The sequence below is a fragment of the Dipodomys spectabilis genome, unplaced genomic scaffold (genome assembly GCF_019054845.1).
Source record: "Dipodomys spectabilis isolate Male_0828 unplaced genomic scaffold, ASM1905484v1 ptg000046l, whole genome shotgun sequence".
Classification (NCBI taxonomy): Eukaryota; Metazoa; Chordata; class Mammalia; order Rodentia; family Heteromyidae; genus Dipodomys; species Dipodomys spectabilis.
In genome coordinates this window covers 5838959-5864545 of record NW_024870723.1, presented here as the reverse complement: position 1 = coordinate 5864545, position 25587 = coordinate 5838959, and the positions used below count along the sequence as shown (strand labels likewise).

The 25587-nt window shown below is 44.5% G+C and overlaps 1 protein-coding gene across 2 annotated transcripts in view; it reads left to right on the top strand.

Moving 5' to 3' along the window:
* Positions 1–25587, top strand: part of Cdk5rap2 (CDK5 regulatory subunit associated protein 2) — a 175854-nt gene that overhangs the window by 42612 nt on the left and 107655 nt on the right. Inside the window, exons 8-14 of one of the 2 annotated variants that reach the window (XM_042678676.1) lie at positions 2722–2887; positions 4012–4065; positions 4823–4942; positions 6649–6732; positions 10937–10940; positions 12146–12150; positions 12810–13028. In XM_042678676.1, the coding sequence (XP_042534610.1) occupies positions 2722–2887; positions 4012–4065; positions 4823–4942; positions 6649–6732; positions 10937–10940; positions 12146–12150; positions 12810–13028 (652 nt within the window). The remainder of the gene's footprint in view (positions 1–2721; positions 2888–4011; positions 4066–4822; positions 4943–6648; positions 6733–10936; positions 10941–12145; positions 12151–12809; positions 13029–25587) is intronic. The other variant, XM_042678675.1, reaches the window with a different exon arrangement.

Sequence of the window (25587 nt, the reverse complement as noted above, 5' to 3'; positions counted from 1 at the left end):
CCTTGGCTGGAATGGATTTGTTTGCTCTGGGTTTTTGTAGAAGGTTGGTCTCCTGCTGATAAAGACATTTACAGGGGAGGTGATGGTGACCAGGATGGACCAGCTTGGAAGTGAACAGGTGGAGATGGGAGAAGGTGGCGTGCATGTGAGCTTCCAGGGCTTGGTTGGCTGAGGGAAGAGCTACAGTATTACTTAACCTCTCCCAGCATGAGCAGATGAGCCATACTAGTGTGGTTTGCTGAATTTGGGAGAAGAAAGAAGATGTGCTTTTGAGTGGAACTAGTGGACAGATGATGCTTTCAGATACAGTTCAAGGAGTCTGTGAGTGGAGGCCAGGAGGTGGGTGGATACATGGATCCAGGCTAACATTAGAGGACATGCATATTCCTTCTTTAACTGAGGAGTCAGGCCTGGGGCATTTGTGTCTGGAATGCAGAGATACACAGGGTCTTGTTTCTGTGGAGCACCCTTGTGGTTTTGTACATCCTGATGGATGTAGCCATAGAGGTGAGTTCAGGACTCTGTGCTTGGGTGTGGGGCAGGGAAAGCCCTTCAGGAGGAACCCTGGGAGTTTCCAGCCCAGAAAGAATGCCAGGGTTCAGAGGCTGGCACGTTTCACAGGAGAGCTAGAGGAAAACTGTCTCTGTCAGGGTGTCCTGCCTAAGTTTGACTCGCTCATTTGGGAAGGGAGTACAGAGTGTGGTAGACCACGTGGAAGTGGGGGATCAGGTCAGGGCTTCACGGAGGCGGCACTTTCCTGGAGGTTCCCACAGAACTTGCTGGATGGGCAGAGTCTGCTCTGTCAGTGTTGTGAATGCATCTGCCTCAGGCACAGAGGTCCCAGTCATACCCCACTCTGAGGGCAGCAGCCAGCTCTTCACTGACTTGGGTGATACTCTCTGGGGTTTAGGATCCGTGTGTTCCCTATCTGAAGCTCAGCCAAGGTCAGATGGTTAGCGTGGCTAGCTAGCTGGCTTCCGTGGTTGTGTCCTGGTGAGAAAAGTCCAGGTCTGCTGCACGCAAGAGTGACCCAGTGCTGGGCAGGCAGACTGTTAGGAGTAGAGGTCTGCCCCTTCCTCGGGTGGGCCCTGCCAGCATCTTTCTGGCTCCCAGCATCTTTTTCAGAGGCACTTACAGTCACTGCTTTCTTTCCTCCAGTCTGGCCTCTCAGCTGTTCTGTATGTTGGAGGCAGTGTCGGGGAGCCCTGCAGGTTGAATGTGGCTAGCATATACCTTTTCTTTGGTCTCCACAGAATTTTTCAGTTTGAATAGTTGCCAATATTGAAAACGGTGAATTTCACACAAAAGTATGAGTTTGTAGCTTCTCTTGAAAGCTTGAAGATGTGGCAGCGCCAGGCTCCATCTGTGGCAAGGAGGCTGCTATTCTCTGTCAATGAGCGGAGTTTTATTTGGCCTCAGTCTCACCTCGTGATCCCAGCCCTCTACACATTTTCATCATATCTAGAACATACTTGATGCTAATTAGCAAGGAGCAAATAAACAAGTTTATGGAGTTAGCATTCTATACAACTTGGCGTGACTGTACATTTCCACTTGATTTTGGGCTTATTTTAGAGCTGAGCCCCTAGAGGGCAGTCTTGCTCCTTCCTCTGTGTTTTGGGCAACACCACACAGGTTGCCTGGTGCCCCCTGCCCCATTGAAGGGCGTTGCTGGATATGTCAGCCGCCTCTATCACCTGACCTTCCCTGGGGGATGCTGATTGCTTCATGAAGGTGGCCCTCTGAGCCTCTACTCTGTGTACCACGTTCAGATACTGTCCAGGCTCAGCTACAGAAGAGCTCTTCTGAGTATTGGAGTTCTAATCGTTGAATGTTCTAAAAATGTAATATTTACTGCAGGTGTTACTTGCTGAGTTCTGCTGTATGTCAGGCAATGTGGATTCCCCAGGCCACACAAGCACGTTGCCCCATTCTATAACCAAAGACATGCAGGTGCAGAGGTCACATGACTTGTGGTCAGAGACCAATTCCTGCAAGGTGGCTTGGTGGTTCAGAGAAGGATGTCTTCAGCTCTGCCTGAAGGGTTTGGTGGGAGCAAAGGTTCTTTGAGGAGAGGATATAGGGAGCTTATTGAATGGAGATGGGGGCAGGGTTGGGAAGGACATTCCAGGTAGAAGGTATTGATAGCACGTGCAAAGGCATGGGGGAGGTGGGGCATAAAACAGCCTGGCTTTGAAGAGAGCTGGAAGTGAGGCTGCTCAGTGGTAGTGGGGAGGCTTTCCTGGGAGATCAGCCTGCTGTCACAGCCTGCAGAAGGGGCCCCAGAGCCCTGGCCCAGGCATTTGGCTGTTAGCTTGAGAGTCAGTGTGTTTTTAAGCTTTGCTCTGAGAGACTGTGGAGTCACGATCCGCACAGCTCTCGAGTGGCTCCCTGTGTTTGAGCTTTGGCGACAGGCTTCTTTTGAAGAGGGGATTTCTTGGCCAAAAAGTGATTTCTTGTGAAATTATTAGTAACTACTGCTATGGCTGGGGGCTGCTGAAGGGCTTCAGACAGGGTGTGACTTGACCAGGCCGTGGTCTGGCTGCTGTGGCCAGGGGATTCAGATGTTGCACAGATTCTGAGCTCTTGATCTCTGACCTGCAAAATGTAGATTGTGCGTATGTTTAGTTGTAGAGATCTGGCTCCATTTCCAAGTCTCTCCTGCTCCATGGAGCTAAGAGAACAGCTTAGAATTAATATTTAAATTTTGTTCTCTTTTAGGCTGATTGAGGAGTTGAAGCTGTCTTTGAAGAGCAGAGAAGCTTTAATTCAGCGCCTTAAAGAGGGGAAATCTCAGATGGCATCTCCTGATGAGAACGTGGCCTCTGGAGAGCTCGGAGGACTTTCTACTGCTCTGAAGGAAGCTAAGGAGAGAGACGAGGATGAGGTGAGGTGACAGGGCCCAGGGATGGCCGGTAGGGCGGGGGGAGTGGCTGCGACACTTCAAATGGAGCGCCTTCCGTCTACATGGTTCACACCCTGTCGCCTTTCCTCTTCCCTCCCTGTCAGCTGAATGATCAGCAGAAGCCATCTCTGTCAGAGCCCTGGCATCTTTCCCCCCAGCCTCCTATTTATGAACAAAAAACCCAGTTCTGACTGTCTTTCACCATGTGTTAGTTTGTTGTTGTCCAGAGACTTTATTTCCTCCTCTGGGACTTCCTAGGATGAAACTGTGGTGCATTGCACATGTCTGCTCTTCCTCTATGATTAGAGACAATTCAAAGGTGCATTTGCTATGACCCTTGAAAGCCATGGGGGGAGGCCATCCTGGGCCTGGCAGTACTCAAAGGCTCAGTTACCACCCTTTCCAGCCTCTTGGCTGGCTGGTCCCTATGTTGAGTTTAGAACCAGGCTCAAAGGGGTGTTCATGTTTATCTAAAGGCTTCAAGGTCTGGATTACTGATAGCTGGCTCCACACCCCTCTGGCCTCCCCCCTCCCTCCCCTCCCCCGCCTCTAGATGGCCTCCACTGGAGACTACTGGAAGACAGAGGACAGGTAGGTCTTAGTGCCCACCTGCCATTCGTGTTGGACCAAGGGTGGCTGCTGCATGGGTCATTCACAGTGGGGCATGTTCTGGAGGCCCAGAATGGCTCTCGATTTCTTCATGGAGCTGGGTCTTTGTGTTATCCACTGCAGTGAATTTTTTAGTTTTCACATGGAATCATCCACTGTCTCTTGTTCTTCCTTTTAAGCCTGTGTCTCACCTCTGGCCCTGTTCTCTCCTAGCCCCTTCCATTTTGTCCTGAAGCACCCTGGTATACTCTTGAGGCCCGGGGGTTGGGTGGGGCGGTGGTGGCTGGTGATGAAGCAGGCTGCTGGTCTTTATGATTTTTGTACTCAATCCAGGAGAGGCCTTGGGTGGAGCTGAGAGAGGGAGGGCACACTGGTTTGGAGGATCTTCATGTTGGCGAGTAAATGAGGTGCTCACTGTAATTGTTCTGGTGAGCCTTTGGGTCATGGACACCATTTTCTCTGGTTGACTGACACCAATCAATAATGCCTTTTCTTAGGCCACACAAACGGAGCGCCAGAAGGAGAGAAATCACTTTGAAGAGAGGATCCAGGTCTGTTGATCTAATTTGAAATTTTATTGAAGATTTGCCCTGTCTTGCTTTTGCTTTATTCTGAGTGCAGCAGATAATTCTCTCTATCAGTGGCTGTCACTTATTGAGTGCCATGTGCTAGATGCCAGCTGTGCCTAAGGTACATTAGAGGGAGGGTCTCCAACTGCAGTAATAGGCGGACAGGCCCACTCTGTAGGTGTGGCACCTGACACTCAGAACAGGGTGGCCCTTTGCCCTGGGATTCAGGCCTGTCCCACAGCCCATTTGTACAGCATCCCCTGTTTAGAAGTGCTGTCTCATCTGTGTCTGGCTTGATCCTCCCCAGCCCAGGAGAGGTAGTGGTGATCAGCTTCAGAAGTGAACTCAGTCTCCCTCAATCCCAATTCTCCGCTAGCTTTTGTAGCATCAAGGAGTGAAATTAATGATCTGTTATTTTTCCCCAAATAACCGGGGCTAGTTTCAAAGACTCTGATGTGACTGAATTCAGATTCTAGAAGGCACTAGTGTACTCACAGGAATAGCTGCCACCCTTTGAGCTGGTCTGATCCCTCCCCTTGCCCAGTCCCGTTGCCGGGAGCGCTAGCAGAGAAACGTGGAGCTAATGCCACAGCGTTCAGCTCCACTTGGAAACATTAATCACAGGTTGACAGGAACGAGATAGAATAACTGCGTTTGAGTGTTCTCTTAAAGATATATTTACAGTGCATTTTGGTGAGAATGCATCAACTTAGTGATTTTTTTTTCTAATCTAATTTAGGCACTTCAGGAGGACCTGAGAGAGAAAGAAAGAGAAATTGCTACAGAGAAGAAAAATAGTTTAAAGAGGGATAAAGCTATCCAGGGCTTAACCACGGCACTAAAATCAAAGGAAAGAGCGGTACGGCTGATGCACTTGAAGTGGAGGTTTTCTTTATTAGTTTCCATTGCTAGCCTTTCCTACCATGAAGTTTTAGCTTTAGATAAAAGTTTTAAGAGAGCTGAGATAATGGAAAGTAGGCAAAGGATCCTTTTTGTCTAGTGGAAATTCTCTTGGAGTACAGTATCAAATCTAGTGTGGTTCTCTCTCCCCTGCCTCCAATAGGAGTTAAACATACAGCTTTTAATTTTCCAATAGCCATATTAAAATGAATACAAAGAAACAAGCTAAACTAACTTTAACATGCACAGACACGATCATTTCAACATGTGATCAAATCAGTCAAAAGTCTCATTGAAGTAATTAATATTTCATTTTTTCAGCACCAAGCATTTGTAGTTGAGACACACTTTGCGAGCATTTCAGTTTATCCTCAGCTCACCATGTGGCTCAGTGTGGCTCACGAGCTCCGCCTATGGCCAGTGGCTCCGCTGCTGCCCAGTGCAGGTGGAACCTCAGGGAGGAGGACAGAACCCTGAGACGCAGGGATTTTGGAGGCAAGGCTGTCGCTGAACCAGTTAGTTCGGAGCCAGTGGTCTGTGCTGGAGGCCGTTCTGTCCCTCAGTCAGTGAAGCAAGAGAAGAGAAGAGACCCAGTTCGGCTAGCAGGTGTAGTGAGCGAGGTGGAGGCAGGCCTTGTCACAGGAGGCACAGGGCACAGGGAGGGAAGGGAACCTGATCCAGGTAAGGGTGGGGTGGGGAGCAGGGAGCTGGGTCTTACAGGATGAGTGGTGCGGGCTTGGATGGGAGGTGGACGGGTGCGGGGTGGGGAAGGTGCATGGTGGAGGAAGCGGGGAAGCCATTGTGGACAGGGAGAGCATTGAACATTGGTGAAGGCCTTACATTAGGAGAGAGCCTGAAATTCTAAAAGAAGCCGGGCCAGCTTCAGGGGACGCAGGGGAGGGTGGTTGAGGGGGGCTGGCAGTGTAGGTGGGAGCCAAGGGAGGCTAACTAGCATGTGGTCCCAGCGAGAGAACTGGACAGAGAGGTGGAGGTAGATTGCAGAAGTAAGGCCACAGGCCAGAGTAGGGGATTGGGTGTATGACTCCAGAGAGGGCCCCAGTGCAGAGCACAGGAAGTGGAGAATGGGGTGCAATGGGGCAGTGGGGGAAGGGTCTGCTCAGAAGGCACCGACAGGCCCTCCAGGAGAGCTGTGCTGCAGGCAGAGGCACCCCAAGGTCTACAGCTTCCACAGGCTCCAGCCTGGAGGGCTGATGGATGTGGGAGTTCAGGTCCTGAGAGCTGACCTGCATTCCCATGGAGAGGAGAATGGGAAGGAAGGAGGAAGGTGTCAGAACTTCAACGAGGGGCAGGGATGTACACAGGAGCAACAAGACTAGTTTCAGGCATAGGAAATGGGTCCTAGAGTGGCTTCCAGCAGTCTACTCCCTACTCTTGTCTGTTGACCCAAGGGCTCCACTAGACCACTCGGAAGCCCAAGCTGCCAGTGTGCAGACCTTACCTTCACAGAGCAACAACACTTGTGGGGACTGGGCCCCCTAGAGGTGAAGCACTGGTGAGGACTAGCCTGCCTAGAGAGCCCACAGGGGTCTTCCCTGGATTCTGAGCACTGCACAGTGCGGTGGGAAAGGCATCGGGGCTGAGCTGGGGAGGAGAGCCTGTTTGCATCCCTGTCTGCTGTGTCTTATTCCCACCCCGCTCCCTCAGGTTGAGGAACTTAACGCTGAAATCAAAGATCTCAACGCTGCCTTCGCAAAAGCCAAAGAAGCCTCCCAGAAAACCCAGACCCAGGTAAGAGTTCATGGGCCTGGTTTAAGCGACTATCTTTGATTCTGACTCCTGATGGGTAGGTACTTTGGCGGCGAAGGGAACTGGGATGACTTTAGTAAGGAGGGCCATGGTTCTTTCACAGGATGTTCCCCACGGCCCGGGAGCTTCTCCAGCCCCCTCAGTGCGATAATGCTGATGGTGACAGCTCCTCCCCCAGGGGAGTGCTGCTTTTACTCTGGGCCAAGTTTTAGATAGTGCAGGATACATAGAGTATCTCATTTAATTCTCACAGCCCTGTGGGGGAAGGCAGTCCTCCATCCCAGCAAGGGGTACAGTATATCCACTGTCACACAGCTACCAAGCAGCAAGGCCAGGATACAAATGTAGCAATTGCAGATTACTGCGGTATTTATTGAACACCTACTTCGTGCCCAGCTTCACTTAGTGATCCCTATAGATCTCACTTATCTGTGCATCCTTGTAAGGAAGTGCTAGGCTGGCTTTATTGGTAGGAGATTCACAGGACTTGCTTAGGGTAACAGAATCAGCAGGTGGTAGCGCTGGCATTGGCCCAGAGCCGGTCTCCCTGGCCAGCCCAGTCTTCCACCTGTCATCTCGTACCTCCCTCTGGGCTGCCTACTCCCTTCTGGTCTTGGGACCTGTCTTTTCTTTTTCTATCCTTGGTTCCTAGTGTGTGGACTGCTACTAGTCATCTTGATATTCTTGCCCTTTTCCTAACTGTAGTTTTGTGCGTATAATTATTTCAGCATTTCCTTCCCATATTTCTAGTTTCCTTGTGCAGCTTATACCTATGACAATAACTTTGAGTCACTTGAGACCCATTGTTACAATAAGCTCATGTTACTGCAGCTCTCCTCCCACTTCCTGAGGCCATGTTGCTTTTGGTGGCAAAGTGGAAGTTGGTTCTTCAGTGGAATTTAAGACAATCATAGATTGTCCTTCACATTCTGGCCACATCCTTCGCAGAGCTTTGGCTCACAGGGGAGTAGCGGAAGTAATTGGTTTGAGTATTGGTATGCGAGCAACATGAAGGACCTTGGACTTGCCCCTTTCTCTGTTCTGACACGAGGGGACTTCTACACAGTGTTTAGTTTTTGTCTTGCTTTTGCGATAACAAACTTTAAAAGCTGATTTATTAGGAAAACCATCAATGTTTTCCATTGCTTAAAAAGAAACCCATACCAAGATATACTGGTAATTAATAGCCAGAAAACAGACATCTGGTATTGTGCTGGTAAAATGACTATGTTAGGTTCTGAAGGAAAGGCAGCATTGTGGGGATTTTTTTTTCTTTCTTGGTGGTGCTGAGCTTTGAATTTAGTGCCTTGGGCTTGCTCTTCTGGCACTCTTATCACTTGAGCCACTCTTCTAGAACTGCTTTTGGGTGATTATTTTGGAGATGGGGTTTTGTGGATTTTTTTGTGGGCTGGCCTCGAGCCACAATCCTCTAGGTCTCAGCCTCCTAAAAAGGTGTGAGTCATCAGTGCCAACTGTTACCCAGGTTTATGACATGCAGTTATTTAACAGCCTTAGTTGAAAGATGATAGAAGTGATATTTGAGCTCTAATAGTGCAGTGTCGGCTGGGTTGTTTTTCTTGCACTCCAGAGAGATCAGGAGCTGTATGTCACACTGATGCTGGGAGAACCTTCACTGCATCTTTATCCAGGAAGGATAAAGGAAGTGTGTTTGTGAACTTGAGAGTTTACAGTGGGACCCAAACTTATGTCTAACTCCAGAGCCCTAATTATGCGTGAGTGACTGCCCCTGCTAGCTCACGTGGGCTGTTTCATTTGTGGGCTAGAATGAATCTTGTGCCAGCCCAAGATGGTGGCTTATGCCTGTAATCCTAACTGCTCAGGAGGCTGAGATCTGAGGACGGCAGTTCAAAGCCAGCCTGGGCAGGAAAGACCATGAGATTCTTATTTCCAATTAACCATCAGAAAACTGGAAGTGGAGCTATGGCTCCAAGTGGTAGAGTGCTAGACCCATAACTGAAAAAAAAAAAAAAAAGAGAAAAGAAAAGAATGCATGTAGACACAGAAATGCATTTCTTTGGCATCTTGGGACTTGTGGGGAAGTCATGTGATTTGAACGAATTGCAGCATGAGTTAAGTGGCTAGCAGTCACAGGATTGACATCAGCTGGATACTGAAGCAGCAGTGAATGTTATTCCAGTCCTGGAGTGGTCACAAAGTTCACAAAGTTCAGGAGCTCAGAGACTCAGCTTCTGAAGGTAGCCCTGCCTCATGTAGGTACCATGTGAACTGGCTGATGCTCCTCTGTGCTCATTTCAAATCATTTCCAAATTGGAATTGGTATCCCCTCCAGCTATGAGAGTAAAAAATGCATGTTGTAAGCTGGGTGCTGGCGGCTCATGCCTGTAATCCTACTATTCAGGAGGCGGAGATCTGAGGATCATGGTTCAAAGCCAGATGGGCAGGAAAATCTGTGAGGCTCTTTATCTCCAGTAAACTACCAAAAAGCCAGAAGTGGAGCTGTGACTCAACTGGTAGAGTGCTAGCCTTGAGCAAAAAAGCTCAAGGACAGTGTCCAGGCCATGAGTTCGAGCCCTAGGCCCAGCACACACACATACAAAAAAAGAGCACATTGTAGGATATGTATGAAATTCTTAAGGCAGAAAAAAGAAGTTGACAGAAATCACCCATAAGCTCACTTTTAAATGTTTATTATTAACACTTTGACCCTCTCAGTACACATTTATATATACTCCAGTCCTTTTTTGCTTTATAGTTATTTCTCAAGGTTTTTCTCTCTTCTTTCCCCCTCCTTCCCCCCAGCTTAATCTTTCTACCTGTCCCTTTTGTGTTGCTGGGATTATGGATTTGTACCATCAAGCCCAACTTACTTGTTGAGCTCTCCTCAAACTATGATCCTTTCAATCTCCACCTCCTGAACAGCTGGGATTATAGGTATGTGCTACCTTGTCTGGTCCTAGTCTTTTTAATTTTATTTTGAGATATTTTTTTCTTCAGAGATAATTGTCTCCCAAGTCCTGGAGCTAACAATGGTCTTAAACCCAGACCCATCTTACTTTTTATTAAGATCATCATGTTTTTATAGTAGGCAAGAGTGATTTAATGTTATATTTGACCTTTAGTTTCCAACGTGTTTAATTGTGCCAAATATTTGCTACTTGGGTATCATTCAGAAAAAGGTAAAACGCCCTCTAGGAAAGTTTTTCAAAGGGTCATTTAAGGAAGATGCAACACAGAATGTGTTTTTATGCAATGAATAGAATCTGTGCACTGGACTTCTTCAAGCTTAGGTTTTGTTATTGTTATATGTGATGGCGGCAGATCCTTTACCACTGGATAATAACAATGAATAATTATGTTCAGAAAGCCCCTAACAGGTGCTCCCATCTTTGTCTTTGCATCACGTCCATTCTTTCTGGGTGGTCACTGGACTCTGCCCTGCTGAGGGCAAGATGGTGAGAGCTAGGGGAGGAACATAGACTCCCAGCTACTCCGGGCCCAGATTCAGGCATGAGGCCTAATGATACACTACTTATTCAGCAGTTCTAAGCCTAAATTACTTCCATGGGCATAATAAAGATGTGTGAAAAATATGATACATGTAAGAGTGCTTCTTTCATTATTTTTGTGTTTTTTTGACAGTACTAGGCTTGAAGTAAAGGCCTTGTACTTGCTAGCCAGTTGTTCTACCACCTGAGCCATGCTTCTAGACCATTTTGCTTTTGTTATTTTTCTAATAGGATCTTGCTTTTTGCCTAGACTGGCCTAGACAGTGATCTTCCTACTTACGCTTCCTATGTAGCTGGGTTGATAGGTACTCCACACCATGCCCAGCTTTTTAATTGATTGAAGTGAGGTCTCACATGCTTTTTGCCCTGGCTGCAATTGAACTTTGGTCTTCCTGGTCTTTGAATCCTGAATAGCTAGGATTATAGATGGGGGCTACCATGCCTGGCTTTAGCTGCTATAGTGTAGTCAGTGTTTAATAAAAGGAAGGGGCAAATATTGCTCAAGATGAGCATTTTCTGGTCATTGTTGACTTTTTTTTTGTCTATTGAGTTTATTTAAGTACTGCCACAGAAATTAAAAGAATGATCTCATGACCTAGGTTTTCTGCTCCTTTTTATTTAATTCCAATTTGTGTTAGAATTTGAATGGTGCTCACTCTCATCTTACGTTGCTGTAACGTGGTGTCCTACATTGCCAGAAATGTGGGGCCCTGCACCTGTGCTTGAGAAAACTTAAGACAGCAGAGGTACTCTGCCCCTCACTTAGCTGTAGTCTTGCTTATTTCCTAAACAACCGTCTTGATACTCTGACTATCTGGTGATAGGGGCAGAGATGGATTTCCTAGAAATGCCAGTAAACTGGGGCCTTCTTCATTCCAGTCTGGGTTGTGACTTTGACAACTCAATTGCCCTTCTTATTTATTTTTTAAAAATGATACCAGAATTGGGACACAAGGCCTTGAGATTGCTGGGCTTGCTTGTTTGGCACTCTACCACTTGGCCATGACCCTAGCCAAGTCTTATAGATTTTCCTGTTTTGGCTGACTTTGAACTCTGATCCTCAGGATATCAGCCACTTGAATGGTTGGGATTATAGGCATGAGCCCCTAGTACCCAGCTTGCCATTTGTTTTTTAATTTGCTGATCAAAAGAATATATGTACAAAGTTTTTCTCCCAATTAGAAATATATACATGTTTCAGAAATATTTCTAGAAAATTAGAATGAAGGGGGAAAAAAAAGAGAAATCTAGAAATCACCTAAGCAGTATCACCAGTCTTCTAGGCTTTCTTACATGTGTAGTTTTTTTCTTTTAAGATCATTTGCAGTGGTGGTGTTTTATTTTCATATAGCAATGTTTTTGATTCTTTTCATTGTGTGTCACAGTTTATTTTTATGGTATTGCATATTTAGGTGGCTTCTTAGTTTTTGCTGTTGTTAGTAATTCTGTGATGGATGACTTTGTATGTAAGGCTTCCCCTGTATTTGGATTCTTCCAGGATTGAGTGGAGTAACTGGGATGCGTATGAGCCTGCTCTGCTGAGCACATGTGCTTGACATGCATCATCTATCTTGAGAGGGTTATGTTCATTTGTATTCTCTCTAGTTTACTTCCTGGCTTCTAGGGGCATAGCCAGTTCTTGAAGAATCAGTAGGATAGGTGTCATATCATAAGCTCAACTAGTATCAAAAGCTCTGAGAACAATCTTATTGGGCTGGAGGTGTGGTTTAAGTGGCAGAGCTCTCTGACTAAGAGGTGTGAAGCCCTGAATTCAAACCTCAGTACCATTAAGAAAAAAATCTTAGTTGACAACTGGGAATGTGTTTCACTTTGTTTCTTTTTGATTTTTGGTGAATTAATGAGTTTAAGATATTCTTGACCCCTTTAGCTTTTGGTCGTTGCTGAAGTCCAGGTTTCCTGAAGCTCTCCAAGGGGCAACTGTGCTGACTACTTGCTCCCTTTTCTTGGGATGCCTGTGGGTCAGAGCCAGGCTAACATAGGAGACCATTATTGGCTTTTGGATTCAGATCTGCTTTACAAAGGAAGCTCTTCATTTCCTGCTTCTTTGTTTTTTATGGCACTAGGGATCAAACCCAGGGCCTTGTGCCTGCTAGCCTGGTGCTCTGCCTCCATGCTCCCCGGCCCCCCCCCCCCCCCCCCCCAACACTGGCCATCTACCTGATCTGCCCAAGGGACTGCTGAATGCTGGTGCACCTTCCACCACTGAACTATGTCTAAAGTGACTGCATTAAGTTGTCTTTAACTCATTTATTAAAGTAACATGCTCTCTTGGAAATGAAGTGAAATGTAAACTGCAGTCTCACTCTGTGAAGTCAGTGGTGGTTAACATTTTCTTTTGTGCTTTTCCTTCTTGTGTTGTGAAAAGCACTGACTTCCCTCCCTTCCCATTAGTGTCATTACAGGCACATTGTCCTGTGTTGCTTAGGGCTTGCTGTTATTTGTGGCTTATGACTGGATGCTGTGGATGCTCATCTTTTTCTTGGCTTCTGGGACCGTGCCCTGAAGTGGGGAAGATCAGCGCCCTCCCTCCTCCTGTCCATTCTCTTCTAGGGGTCTGAAGATCACCAGGCTGCTTTGGCGGAGAAGGAAGCCCTGTTGGCTGAGCTGCACTCGGAAAACCTCACCAAGAGCACTGAGAACCACAGGCTGCGGAGGAACATGAAGAAGATGAGCCAGGAGCTGGGCGAGCTGCAGCAGGAGAAGGCGAGGCTGGAGCAAGAGCTGGACGAAGCCCGGCGGGAGGGCAGCCGAGGAGCTCGAACTGCCAACGTGAGTGTGCCTGCTGCGTGTGTTCACACCCAGTGCTGGAAACTCATCATTCCCTCAACTAGGAAGGACCAGGGTCAGTATAATGGCCTCATGTTGAGTCCATTATACTCTGTCTCTACTAGTATCAAGGTGAAATAGTTTTTTTTTTAATTGTGAAAATACTGTACAGAGGGGTTACAATTGCATGGGCAAGATAATGAGTACATTTCTTATGAAGCATTGTAGCCTCCTCCTTTGTTTCTCCTTCCCGTTCCTTCCCTTCCTCCCCCCCACCCAATACTCCCCCCCCCCACCAAAGTTGTAAAGTTCGTTTTCTACATAACGACTTGTACATCTCATTGTTGCAATGGGTCCACCTGTATCCCTATTTAAACGATTTGTTTTTTGCCTTTCCCCTCCACAAATTATACTGACATCAAATACAGTGAAATCAGGGGTTATACCGTGGGGGAGGGACATACAAACAACAAAGAAATAATTTATAAATGTGTTAGAAGCAATCACATGAAAGAAAAAAAACATTTGAATGCATATCTTAGGGTTCATTTCCCTAACATCAGCTTACCTGACCTTTTCTGCTTGACTCAGACATACTAGTAATTGCAAATAGGGGAAACCATGGGACCTGTTTCTTTGGGCCTGGCTTACTTCAAGGTGAAATAGTTTTGTGTCCTGCCTTTTGATTCTTTTCATTCTCTTGTTCACTCGTGGGCATATTGCCAATATTCAGAAACCTGGTTTTTTTTTTTTTTTGGTGACAGTATAATATTCCATCACGTAGATGCTCTATAATTTATTAACTTGACCTTTATTATAGCACATTGGGTTGTTTGACTTTTGGGGGATGAGGGCAGTACAGGGATTTAAATTTTGGATTTCCTGCTTGCTAGGCAGATGATCTACCTCCTAAGCTATGCCTCCAGCTTCTTTTCTTTTTTTAAAATATTTTTTTCTTAAGATAAGGACATACTTTTTGCCTAGGATGGCCTGGACCATGATCCTACTATTTCTACTTTACTCATAGCTGGGATGACAGGTGTATACCACCATGCCCAACTTTCTGTTGAGGTGGAATGTCATGACCTTTTTTTCCCCCAGCTGGACTGGAATTGTGATTCTTTAGATCTCAAGCTCTTGCATAGCTAAGGTGACAGATGTGAGTCAGTGACACCTGGCTTCTCTGATTCTCCTTCCTTCCTTCCTTCCTTCCTTCCTTCCTTCCTTCCTTCCTTCCTTCCTTCCTTCCTTCCTTCCTTCCTTCCTTCCTTCCTTCCCTCCCTCTCTCCCTCCCTCCCTCCCTCCCTCCCTCTCTTCCTTCCTTCCTCCCTCCCTCCCTCCCCCTCCTTCCCTCCCTTCCTCCCTCCTTCCTTCCTTCCTTCCTTCCTCCTTCCTTCATTCCTTCCTTCCTCCTTCTCTCCCTCTCTCCCTCCCTTCCTCCCTCCCTCCCTCCCTTCCTTCCTCCCTTCCTCCTTTCTTCCTTCCTTTGATAATGGAGATTAGACTCTGGGTCTCATGCTCTTCCCTTAGCTTTTTTGCTGAAAGCTATAATTCTACTATTTGAGTCGCACCTCTACTTTTGGTTCTTTGCTGGTTAATTGGAGATAAGACTCGCATGGACATTTCTGTCATTGAACTGCAAGCCTCAGATCTCAGGCTCCTGAGTAACTTGGATTTCAGGCGTGAATCACCAGTGCCTCGTATATTTCTGATAGAGGTGTAATACTGAGTCAGAAAGTCTGAGTATTCTAAAAACTATTTTATAAACATAGTCAGATTGTTTTCCAGAAAGATTATACAAGTTTTCTTCTCTGTAATTTTTAAAGACTCTTCTCTATTCAGCATTGGGTATTAGCATTTAAAAATTCTCTCTAAATTTAGCATGCTTATTAAATTTCAATTATCTCTAAACTTAAGTACTCAGCAATTTCAAATTTAATCCCTCCTGAGAGTCGTGTGGAGATGTGTCGTCTTTGGCGTGATCATGTAGGAAAGGGTGTTAAGTGATCATTGACATGAGGTTAATGAATTACCTGTCCTGCAGCCTTGGCGGGCAGTCATTAGAGAGTGCTCTCCAAGCGCCACAGGTGCCACTGGGTAGTTTTCTGGGGGCTGTTGTCAGCAGCCAGGCCAGGGTGCATGGATTTTCGTCCCAAAGTTAATATTGAAGACAGAGTGAAGTATACATGTTTGCGTATTTTAATAACATTTTAAACAAACACTAAGAGAACAGTAATAAAATTTAGGGAAATAAGTAAACATCAACTAGTTCTACAATTTTAGCATAGCAACACTTTCTGTAACCAAATTTGCCTTCTAGTCCTGGTCCACCTGGCCTTTCTAATCAGAGGCTAAATACTGCTTTGTGGTTTTTGGGGGTTTGAACTCAGAGAGTTTTGTGCTTACTCAGCTTTCTTGCTCTGCTGCTGTTCTACCACTTGAGCCATGACTCTTGCTCTATTGTTTTGCCGGCTCTTTTGGAGATGGACTCTCATAGACTTTTCTGCTGGGCTGGCAGAAAACAGTGATCTTATAGATCTCAGCTCTACTGCCATCTGCTAGGATTACAGGTGTGAGGCAATGATGCCATCTGCTCTGTGTGTTCCGATCACTCACTGTCATAGGCTCCTCCCAGTGGGTGTACACTCTAGAATGGTCAGGTTAAACATTGAGGTGCTGAACGAATTGGGGTGTTGAAGAGTTGAGGTGTTGAATGGTCAGGTGCATATTGATAAATGGTCAGGTGCATATTGATAAAAGTTGGTAGCTTTTATATGATAATTTACTAATTTCCTTTTTGTTTGAGCATTTTTGGCTGTTAATGCCGTGATGAACATCTTTGAGCATAAAGACATTTTCTTTTGCAATCCTTAGGACAGCCTGAGGAGTGAGATTACTGGTCATATGGTACATATTTTATACTGGTTAATTATGTTCCTGGGTTGTTGGTTCAAAGGTGCAACCTAGTTTGTGCTGCTACCAGCAGCATAGACATAGAGTGGATTGTGAGCTGTTAGAAGGCCCGTGGTCCCCTATCAGCTCACTGCCACTGAATAGTAAGAGCATCTGGTAGACTAACTGATGGAAATGCGAGGTGTGATTTCTTTTTTTTTTTTTTTTAATTTTATTTTATTTTATTTGAGAACATACTGTACAGAGGGGTTACAATTACATGGCCAGGATAATGCGTACATTTCTTACCAAGCATTGCAGCCTCCTCCTTTGTTTACCCTTCACCTCCCTTCCCAGCCTCCCCCCTCCCCCCCACCCAATCATACCCCCCCTTCCCCCCCCCCCACCGACATTGTAAAGCTGGTTTTGACATGACATTTTGTACTTCTCATTGTTGCAACAGGTCCACTTGAATCCTTAAACGACTTGTTTGTCCCCATCTCTTCCACATGTTATACTGACATCAAATATAGTGAAAGCGGGGGTTACACTGTGGGGGAGGGACATACAAAGCAACAAAGAAATAATCTTATAAATGCGTTAGAAACACATGCATGAAAGAAACAAAAACATTAAAATACATATTTGAGGGTTCGTTTTCCTAACATCACATTATCTGACCTTTTCCGCTTGACTCATACCTATACTAGATATTGCAAATAAGGAAAACCATGGGACCTATGTTTCTTTGGGCCTGGCTTACTTCACTTAATGTAATTTTTTCCAAGCTTTTCCATTTCCTAACAAATGGGGAAATGTCATTCTTTCTGACGGAGGCATAGAATTCCATTGTGTATATATACCACATTTTCTTGATCCATTCATCTACTGAGGGGCATCTGGGTTGGTTCCATATCTTAGCTATGGTAAATAATGCTGCAATAAACATAGTTGTGCTTGTAGCTTTAGTGTGGTCTTTTTTGTAAACATTAGGGTAAATGCCCAAAAGTGGAATTGCTGGGTCATAGGGGAGTTCTATGTGAAGTCTTTTGAGGAACCTCCATACTGCATTCCAAAGTGGTTGAACAAGTTTACATTCCCACCAACAATGAAGTAAGGTTCCTTTCTGTCCACATCCCCTCCAGCATCTGTTGTTGTTAGAGTTCTTGATTTTTGCCGTTCTAACTGGAGTGAGGTGATATCTCAATGTTGTTTTGATTTGCATTTCTTTTATGGCTAGGGATGTTGAACATTTCTTCATGTGTCTATTGGCCATCCTTCTTTCTTCTTCAGAGAAGCTTCTCTTTACGTCTTTCGCCCACTTATTTATTGGGCAGTTGTTTCTTTGAGGATTTGTTGTTGGGTGGTTTAATTTTTTGAGTTCCAAGTATATTTTAGATATGAGACCCTTGTCTGTTGTATGGCTAGTAAAGATCTTCTCCCAATCCGTGGGCTTTCTATTGATCTTGCTAGCTATGTCATTTGCCCTGCAGAAGCTCTGCAACTTTATGCAATCCCATTTGTCCAACCTTTCTTTGATTTGTTGTGTTTCCGGGTCTCTATTCAGAAAATTTCGGCCTGAGCCAAGGAGACCTAGGGTTTCTCCTATTCCATCCTGTAATGTTTTCAGAGTGTCTGCTTTGAGTTCAAGGTCTTTGATCCATTTGGAGTTGATTCTGGTGCAGGGTGATATATAAGGATCTAGCTTTAGTTTTCTACATGTAGTTAACCAGTTTTGCCAGCACCATTTACTGAAGAGGCTGTCTGTCTTCCATTCTATTGTTTTAGCTCCCTTATCGAAGATTAGATGGCTATAGGTCTGTAGGTTCATTTCTGGGTTTTCAATTCTATTCCATTGGTCCTGAGGTCTGTTCTTATGCCAATACCAAGCTGTTTTGATTACTATGGCTTTATAGTAGAGTTTGAAATTTGGTATTGATATTGCGAGGTGTGATTTCTAATGGTTTTATGTTTCTATGGGAGATGAAATGTTACACGTGACCACAGGTTAGGCAGTTGAACTTCTACAGCTGAGGAATGTGATTACATACTGAGTGTGGAGATCCTGGAGGAGGGGATGCTGGAGTTGAGTGAGCAGTGTGAGGCTGGGTGGTTTGTTGTGCATGAGGTGGAGGAAAGCCTGCCTTTTCATGGGCTGTTAGCATGTCCCTTGCAGTCAGATAATAATGTTTTTATAAAGTGTAAAATAGCTTATCTCCACTGCTATCATCAGAATGTAAAATTTTGATGATAGAGGTTGAGGAGATACTTGCATATATATATATATATATATATATTTACATATTCACATATAGTATATAACTTTTTTACCTTATAACCTTTTCCTTCCTTCCTTCCTTCCTTCCTTCCTTCCTTCCTTCCTTCCTTCCTTCTTTCCTTCCTTCCTTCCTTCTTTCCTTCTCTCTCTCTCTCTTTCTTTCTTTCCTTTCTTCCTTCCTTCCTTTCTTTCTTCCTTCCTTCCTTCCTTTCTTTCTTTCTTTCTTTCTTTCTTTCTTTCTTTCTTTCTTTCTTTCTTTCTTTCTTTCTTTCTTTCTTTCTTTCTTTCTTTCTGTTCTGGGACTTGAAATCAATGTCTTGCGCTCTTGCTTAGCTTTTTTTTGCTCAAGGCTGGCATTCTTCTAGTTGAGCCACATCTTCACTCCTGGCTTTTTGCCCACTAAATAGAGATAGGACTCTTTTGGATTTGTCTGCCCAGTCTGGCTTCAAACAGCCTCAGATCTCAGCCTCCTGAGTAGCTAAGATATAGGCATGAGCCTATATATATCTTCTTCTTGAAAAACATTTTTCATGCTGACCACAGAACCATATTTGAGAACAAAGAATGTTATTCTCATTTGAAAGATCAATCTAGGTGGCCATGGTCTAGAAAGTAGAACTGGATCTGGGTCTATGGATTCCAATTTTGGTACTGTATGTAAGGTACCATGATGTGACTCTAGTAGCAGGAGTTTTGCATGCTCAGCTTTGCAGCATATGAGAATAATAGGTCCTTAAGAAAACCGGCTTGGAGTATTGTGGTTATTTTAAGTTTTAAGAAGTATAGTTGTTTTCCTTTCAAAGTTTCACGAATATTTGTATGCACTTTCAGGAAGTTGTAAGATGAAATAAAAGTAAAAATAAGAATAATGGAATTAGGAGCAGAGAAAACAAAGGTGGCTAGAAAAATGGAGCCACAGTAAGTATATAACAATTTGTTGCTGCCCTTTCCATGGTCTAAGAAGGGATTTAGAGAATGCATCTGGTAGTTCCTGGCAGTGAGAGTAAATGGAATTTCTGTCCCAGAGTTGCCAGTGCCTGTGAGATGAGCACTTGAACGTGAAAGGACAGCGTTTGCTACCCAGGGGCCTGAGGAGGGATTGCCTCTGGTGGGCCTGATAAAGAGCACCAAGTGGTGTACACAGTTTTAACAATGCCCCATTCAGTGGAAGCACTTCTGCATGGAGCCAGATCAATGCCCGTCAAGTCAGCAAGCTTGTAAGTATTGAGGTTTTCAGTTCCGGGGACTGTGTCTGGCTGTTTCCTATTATTCCCTTTACTTGGACAAGAGCTTCCGAATCAGTTGTAAATAGCACAGCCTGGTTTATAGATGAGTCCTGACTTCAAGTCTGCAGAGGAGCTGTGGCAAGCAGTTTTAGTTTGTGTGACAGTCCCTGAATTCTGGTGGCAAGCCAGCTGGTCTTTGGATGTGATCAGACCGGCATTTCTCGCCAGTCACATTGTGGGAGGGAGACAGCGTCAGTGCTGTAGCTTGGATTGGAGTTTTTAGACTGATGGTGTCTGATCCTGAGTGCACATGAGACCATGGGCCGTGGTCATTTTTTAATTGCCTTTGATCACAGTGACTAGCCATCTTGTTTGTTTATTCATCATACATGTAATTAAGCACTTGGAATACATTAGCACTGTTGTTAGGCTTTGGTGAGTGCAAGCTCTCACTTTTACTTTGGGAAGCATATTTACAGTGAGAAAGGTCTAACTGTGGGGCTCACAGATAAATCCACCTTGTACTGTGTTATATACCTTCTTGCCACCAGAGGAACCCTATTCCACCGCAGGAGTTCAGGAGGCCTTTGCAGATATTCTCCGTTTAGAGTACTGACCTTGGGGGAGGGGCGGGGGGAGATGGGAAGGGATGGTCAAAAAAAAAAAAACAGATTGCTGACCTCTGTGGCAGGAATGGTGCTTGGCTCTTCCCTTGCCTGCCCTCACATCTCTGACTTGGAACCAGAGACTGAAGATGTTCCTTTTAGGCTCTCTTTGAGCGCGCGCGCGCGCACGTGTGTGTGTGTGTGTGTGTGTGTGTGTGTGTGTGTGTGTGTGTGAGGAGAGAGGTAGAGAGGGAAAGAGAAATTAGATCTTGGTACCTGGGCACTTAGCTCTGTGGGAGGCATTTGCCAACTAAAGCCCCTAATTCTTAAATTTGCAGCTGACCAGTCTTAATGCTTTGTTAAGAGTGGGTTTCATTCCATTGAATCCTCTACACTGAGGGTCACTGATCAGTAGCTACAGGTGTGATTGCAGCAGTATTTAATACATCACTTGTTGGACCATAGTTGAAATGGGGCCTCTCAAGGCAATGTCTCTGATTGGTTAGGACCAAAACTTGGCCTGAAGAGCATGGTTTTATGAAGCTAACAAGGTCCCCTTGCAAGTGGTGAAGATTTTGAGTTGATGCTCTCATAGACCAATGTGCAGCTCACATGAACTGTGTGGCCCTTGAGCACAGAGATGTTGGAGCCTCACTGGGGGAGTTCTGGCTCCAGCACTTACCAGCTGGTTAGGCCGTGAAGCAGTGGCTTAGCCTCCCTGAACCATGTGGTCTGATTCTTATCAGAGAACCAGATCTGTTGTAAGGATTGGGTGGTAGAACATTTAGCATAATACCTGCTGCATCATAAATGATTGCTAACTGGAAAAACGGAGCGATTTTGGTGCCTGTGGACTAGTGGAAACAGGTGTTGCACTTTGAGGGCATTGAGCTTCACTTATTGATGCTGAGCCAACTACTTAACCTCTCGAATGAATGTTTACTCCCCCCAAATGGGGTTACTTAGATCAGTTTTGGCACTAAACAAATGAGTAGCAAAAAATGTAAGGAGAGAAAATGCCTACTCTGGTTCCTGGCCCTGAGAAGTAGATGCCTAGTGTGGCCAGATCTCTTCTTTCCTCTTCCTGCTTTACTTGTGGAGGAGGTACTAGCTCAAGACTTTAGTTCATTGGATTCCTTTGGCTAGTAGGTTCATCCTTCTTCCCAGTTTAGTCACCAGAGCTGTACATTTCTTCCTCCAAAGTGTGTGCTTGCCTCTTTTTTCCCTGTTGATCAACCCCTGGGGAAGTGGGTCACAGTGCCACTGGATAGAGAGATGGAGGAGCATCTCAGGGGCTCACGGGTGAGGGTCTTGTTATAGCTGCTTTGAAAAGTCACCCACCTTCAGTTTTCCTGTGGAATCACTGCCATCTCCACAGGGAGACCCTTCCTCAACACACCTGAGTTTATCATTTCTGTGCTAGGCTCTATCCTGGGCACTGGGAGAACTGACACATCACAGTCACAGACACAGTCTCTGAAGGCATCTAGTGAAGTGTGATAGAAATGCAGACGTAGCGCTAATTAACACGTGGTATGACAAGTACTGATAGCAGGATGGGCCAAATGCTTGGAGAATGGAGCTGTGTGGAGAGAGCAAAGAGGGAGGCAGGGAAGGAAGCTCCCCAAGGAGATAGACTCAAACCAAGACTCCAGTGATACACAGTTGCTTTCCCAGGGACAGGAGGGGAAAGTGCAGTCATGGTGGAAAGAAGGCCTATGCCAGAACTTGGAGGGGGGACATTATGGAGTCTGCCTGTAGGCATAGTGGGTGGGGATAGAGGAAGAGGCAGGTTTGTCCTGTTGCATCCTCTGATAGTATTTCTGAGAGGGGTGATGTCTTGCCTGATGCTGGATCCAGCTGTACTTGGTGCTTGCTTAGCTTGACCTCCAGCTCTGTTGTCCCTTCCTCCCCAGAGTTCCGATAGAGATGTCATGGAGCCTCAGAACTTTGGCCATCTTCATGGCCAGGACCACACAGTCAGACGAGGCCTGGTTGTTAGCTCTCTATGCAGAACTCTGTCATTCTTGTGGTTTCTGTTTGTTTGTTTGTTAAATGATGAATTCTTTTTACAAATGACCTCTTAGGAGAGAAAGCTTGGGAGTGGAGCTGCACTGGGTGAAAGGGGCAGAGGCCCAGGGACCCCTCCCTCTACCATGGCTGCTTCCACTCTAGCCCAGGGAAGCCAGGCTCCACAGAACCTGGCTTGGGTACTATATCCCCTATTGAGTGTGTGGAAATTCTCCTCACATCATTGAGTGCCTGTACCTCATTAAGAATTTGGAGAAATTTCCTTTGTATATTTAAAGGTAACCATTGAACGCTTTGACAAGCCTTCTCCCTGTGAAGCCTGATAAGGTGGAAATTTTTGATGGATGAGAACCTTCTCATTCTCCATCTGGTCAGAGATAAAAACAAGCTTGCTGGCTGGAAAAGGAAGTGTGAGGGCTTGGCTTTTCAATTCTGATGTGATTCTAAGTTTTGGGGATACTTTGTTTTTCAATGAATTCACTTTTAAAAACCAGCCTTTCTTCCCTAAAAGATCCCTGATATGCCGAGGGAGCTTTCTGCTTGGTGATGGCGCACAGTGCCCCTGTGTATCTCAGGAAAATTGCCCAGTGCTCTAGACATTCAGACCCCAGTTGATGTCATCGTGCAAACCTTGCTGTGCAACTGCAAAGCAACGTGAGGGTCAGGTATAAGATACTACTCATGTAGTGAAAACAGGCTGACCAGGGGTGCTCTGAACATCCTTATAATGGTGGTATTAATTAATTACCTAATTGTGTGGTACTGAGTTGTTAATTCAGGGTCTTGTGTTTTCCAAGTAGGCACTTTACCACTTGAGCCTAAGCTTATTATTTCTCTTCCCTCTTCCTCCTTCCCTCTTCTCTCCTCTTCTCTTTCTTTCTTTTGTTCTTTGTGTGTGCATACATGTGCATTATTGAGCTTGAACTCAGGACCTTGCTTTCTCTAACTTGTCCTTTTTGCTCTAGGCTGTCACTCTGTCACTTGAACCACACCTCCACTTCCACAATGATAACTTTCAACATTAAAACTGAATGGTTACCTGAGATCTTCCCCATGTCTACTGAGACAGTTTCTGGAGGAAGGCCCATGAACATGGAGTTAGATGATGCCAATGCTACAGGTTTGAGTATTCCTAATCTTAGATAGAGAGGTATGGATATAGATATAAAGATATAGATATCTAGATCTATAAGCATATTCATCTATATGTAGATATCTATAGATCTCTATATTAACACATATGAATTGTACAAATTAATGGGATTTGCTATTCCAAACATATACATTATATGTCAATCATGTCTATGCATGTCTACTCTACTGCTTCTTCTCTCCCCAGGACCTTGCCTATTCCATAGAAATCCCTCTTTCTACTTGGCATTGTTCTTCTTTCTTTAGCTTCCACACTTATCAAAGAACATTTTGGGGGTGCCTCTTTGTGGCTTATTTTGCATGATACGATGTCTTCTAGTTCCATCCATTTTGTGTCAAATGCCAGGATTCTAATTTGTATGACTAAATAATGCTCTCTTGTAGCTACGCCATATTTTCTTTTTCCATGCATCTGTTGATGGGCATAGGCTGATTCTCTTTTTTAGTAATTGTGAATGGTGGTACAGTAAGCATGGGCTGGCAAACCTTTCTTGTATGCTGACTTTTCCTTTGTATATTTTCCCAGGAGTCACATAGTGGTATCACATGGTAGTTTTATTTTTAGTCTTTTTTTTTTTTGAGGAACCTCCATACTGTTTCCCATAATGGTATATTAATTTATATTACCTCCAGCGGTGTACAGGGCTTTCTTTTCTCTTCCTTGCGAGCATATATTATCTTTGTTATTTTGACTATTCATTCTTACTGGGCTGAGATGGTATCTCATTGTAGTTTTGGTTTGCATTTTCCTGATGCTAATGGTAATGCACATTTTCTCATATATTTATTGACTGTTTGTATTCTTTTGAGAAGTGTCTAATTCAGATCATTTGCCCATTTTAAATTGGATTACTTGTGTTTTGTGTAGTTGTTAAGTTTTTGAGTTCTTTATGCATTCTGGATATTAACTCTGTCAGATGAATAGCTGGCAAGTATTTTCTCCTAGTCTGTAGGTTGTCTCCTCACTGTTGATTGCTTCCTTTGCTGTGCAACAGCTTTTTATTTGATGTAAATCCCATTTGTCATTTCTGCTTTTGTTTCCTGTGCTTTTGAGGCTCTATTGAGAAAATCATTATACCAATATCGTAAAGTTTTTCCTCTAGTAGCTCCAGAGCTGGAGGTTTTATATGATGGTCTTTGATCCTTTCTGATTTGCTTTATGTGCAGGCTGAGAGATAGGGGTGAAATTTCAATCTTCTGCATGTGCATGTCCAGCTTTTCTAGTACCATTTACTAAAGGGGTTGTCCTTTCCCCACTGTATGTTTTTGGTACCATTGTCAAGAACCAGTTGGCTGTAGATGTATGATATATTTCTGGATTTCCTATTCTGTCCATTGGTGTATATGCCATTTTATCTCAGTACTGTCTCTTTTTTGGGGGGAGGGTCATGGGGCTTGAACTTAGGGCATGGGTGCTGTCCCTGAGGTTTTTCTGCTCAAGTCTAGTGCTTTATCACTTTGAGCCACAACTCCACTTCCAGTTTTCTGGTGGTTAATTGGAGATTAAAATCTCACGAACTTAGGTCATAGTTACCTTTGTTGTACTGAGGTATGATTTTTCTATACCTAATTTGTTTAGGGCTTTTATCATGAAGGGATATTGAATTTTGTTAAAATTTTCTGCATCTGTTCAGTTGTTTATGTAACTTTTAATCTTCATTCTGTTTATGTGATGTATTCCACTTGTTGATTTGCATATATTGAGTCATCTGTGAATCACTGGAATGGAATAAAACCAAATTGATCATGGCACATGATCTTTTTGATCATGCTGTTAAAATTCTGTTGGTTAGTATTTTGTTGAAGAATTTTGCATCAGAAACATTGGTCAGCCTTCTGTGTGTGTGTGTGTGTGTGTGTGTGTGTGTGTGTGTGTGTGTGTGTGTGTGTGTGTGTGTGTGTGTATGAAATAGTCTGAGAAACATTGATATTAGGTCTAAAATTTTGGTAAGATTCAGCGGTGAAGCCATTTATTCTGGGCTTTTTGTTTATTGGGAGACTGACATTGCTGATTCAGTCTCATTACTTATTATTGGTCTAATCATACTTTTTGTTTCCTCTTCGTTCAATTTTGGTATATCATCTATGTTCAGAAACTTGTCTCCTAGATTTTTCAATGGATTTTCAAAGGAATTTTTAATGGTCTTTTGAATTTCTGTGATATCAGTTATAATCTCTGCTTCTTTCATCCCTATTTTACTTATTTGGGTCTTTTCTTTTCTCTTTTTTCTCTCTACAGTTGAGCCAAAGATTTATCAATTAAACTTTTGTCTTTTTAAAAATCATTGATCCTTTGTATTATTCTTTTAGCCTCATTTCTGATCTTTTTCTTTCCCTCCACTAGTTCCAAATATGGTGTGCTATTGTTCTTCAAAGAC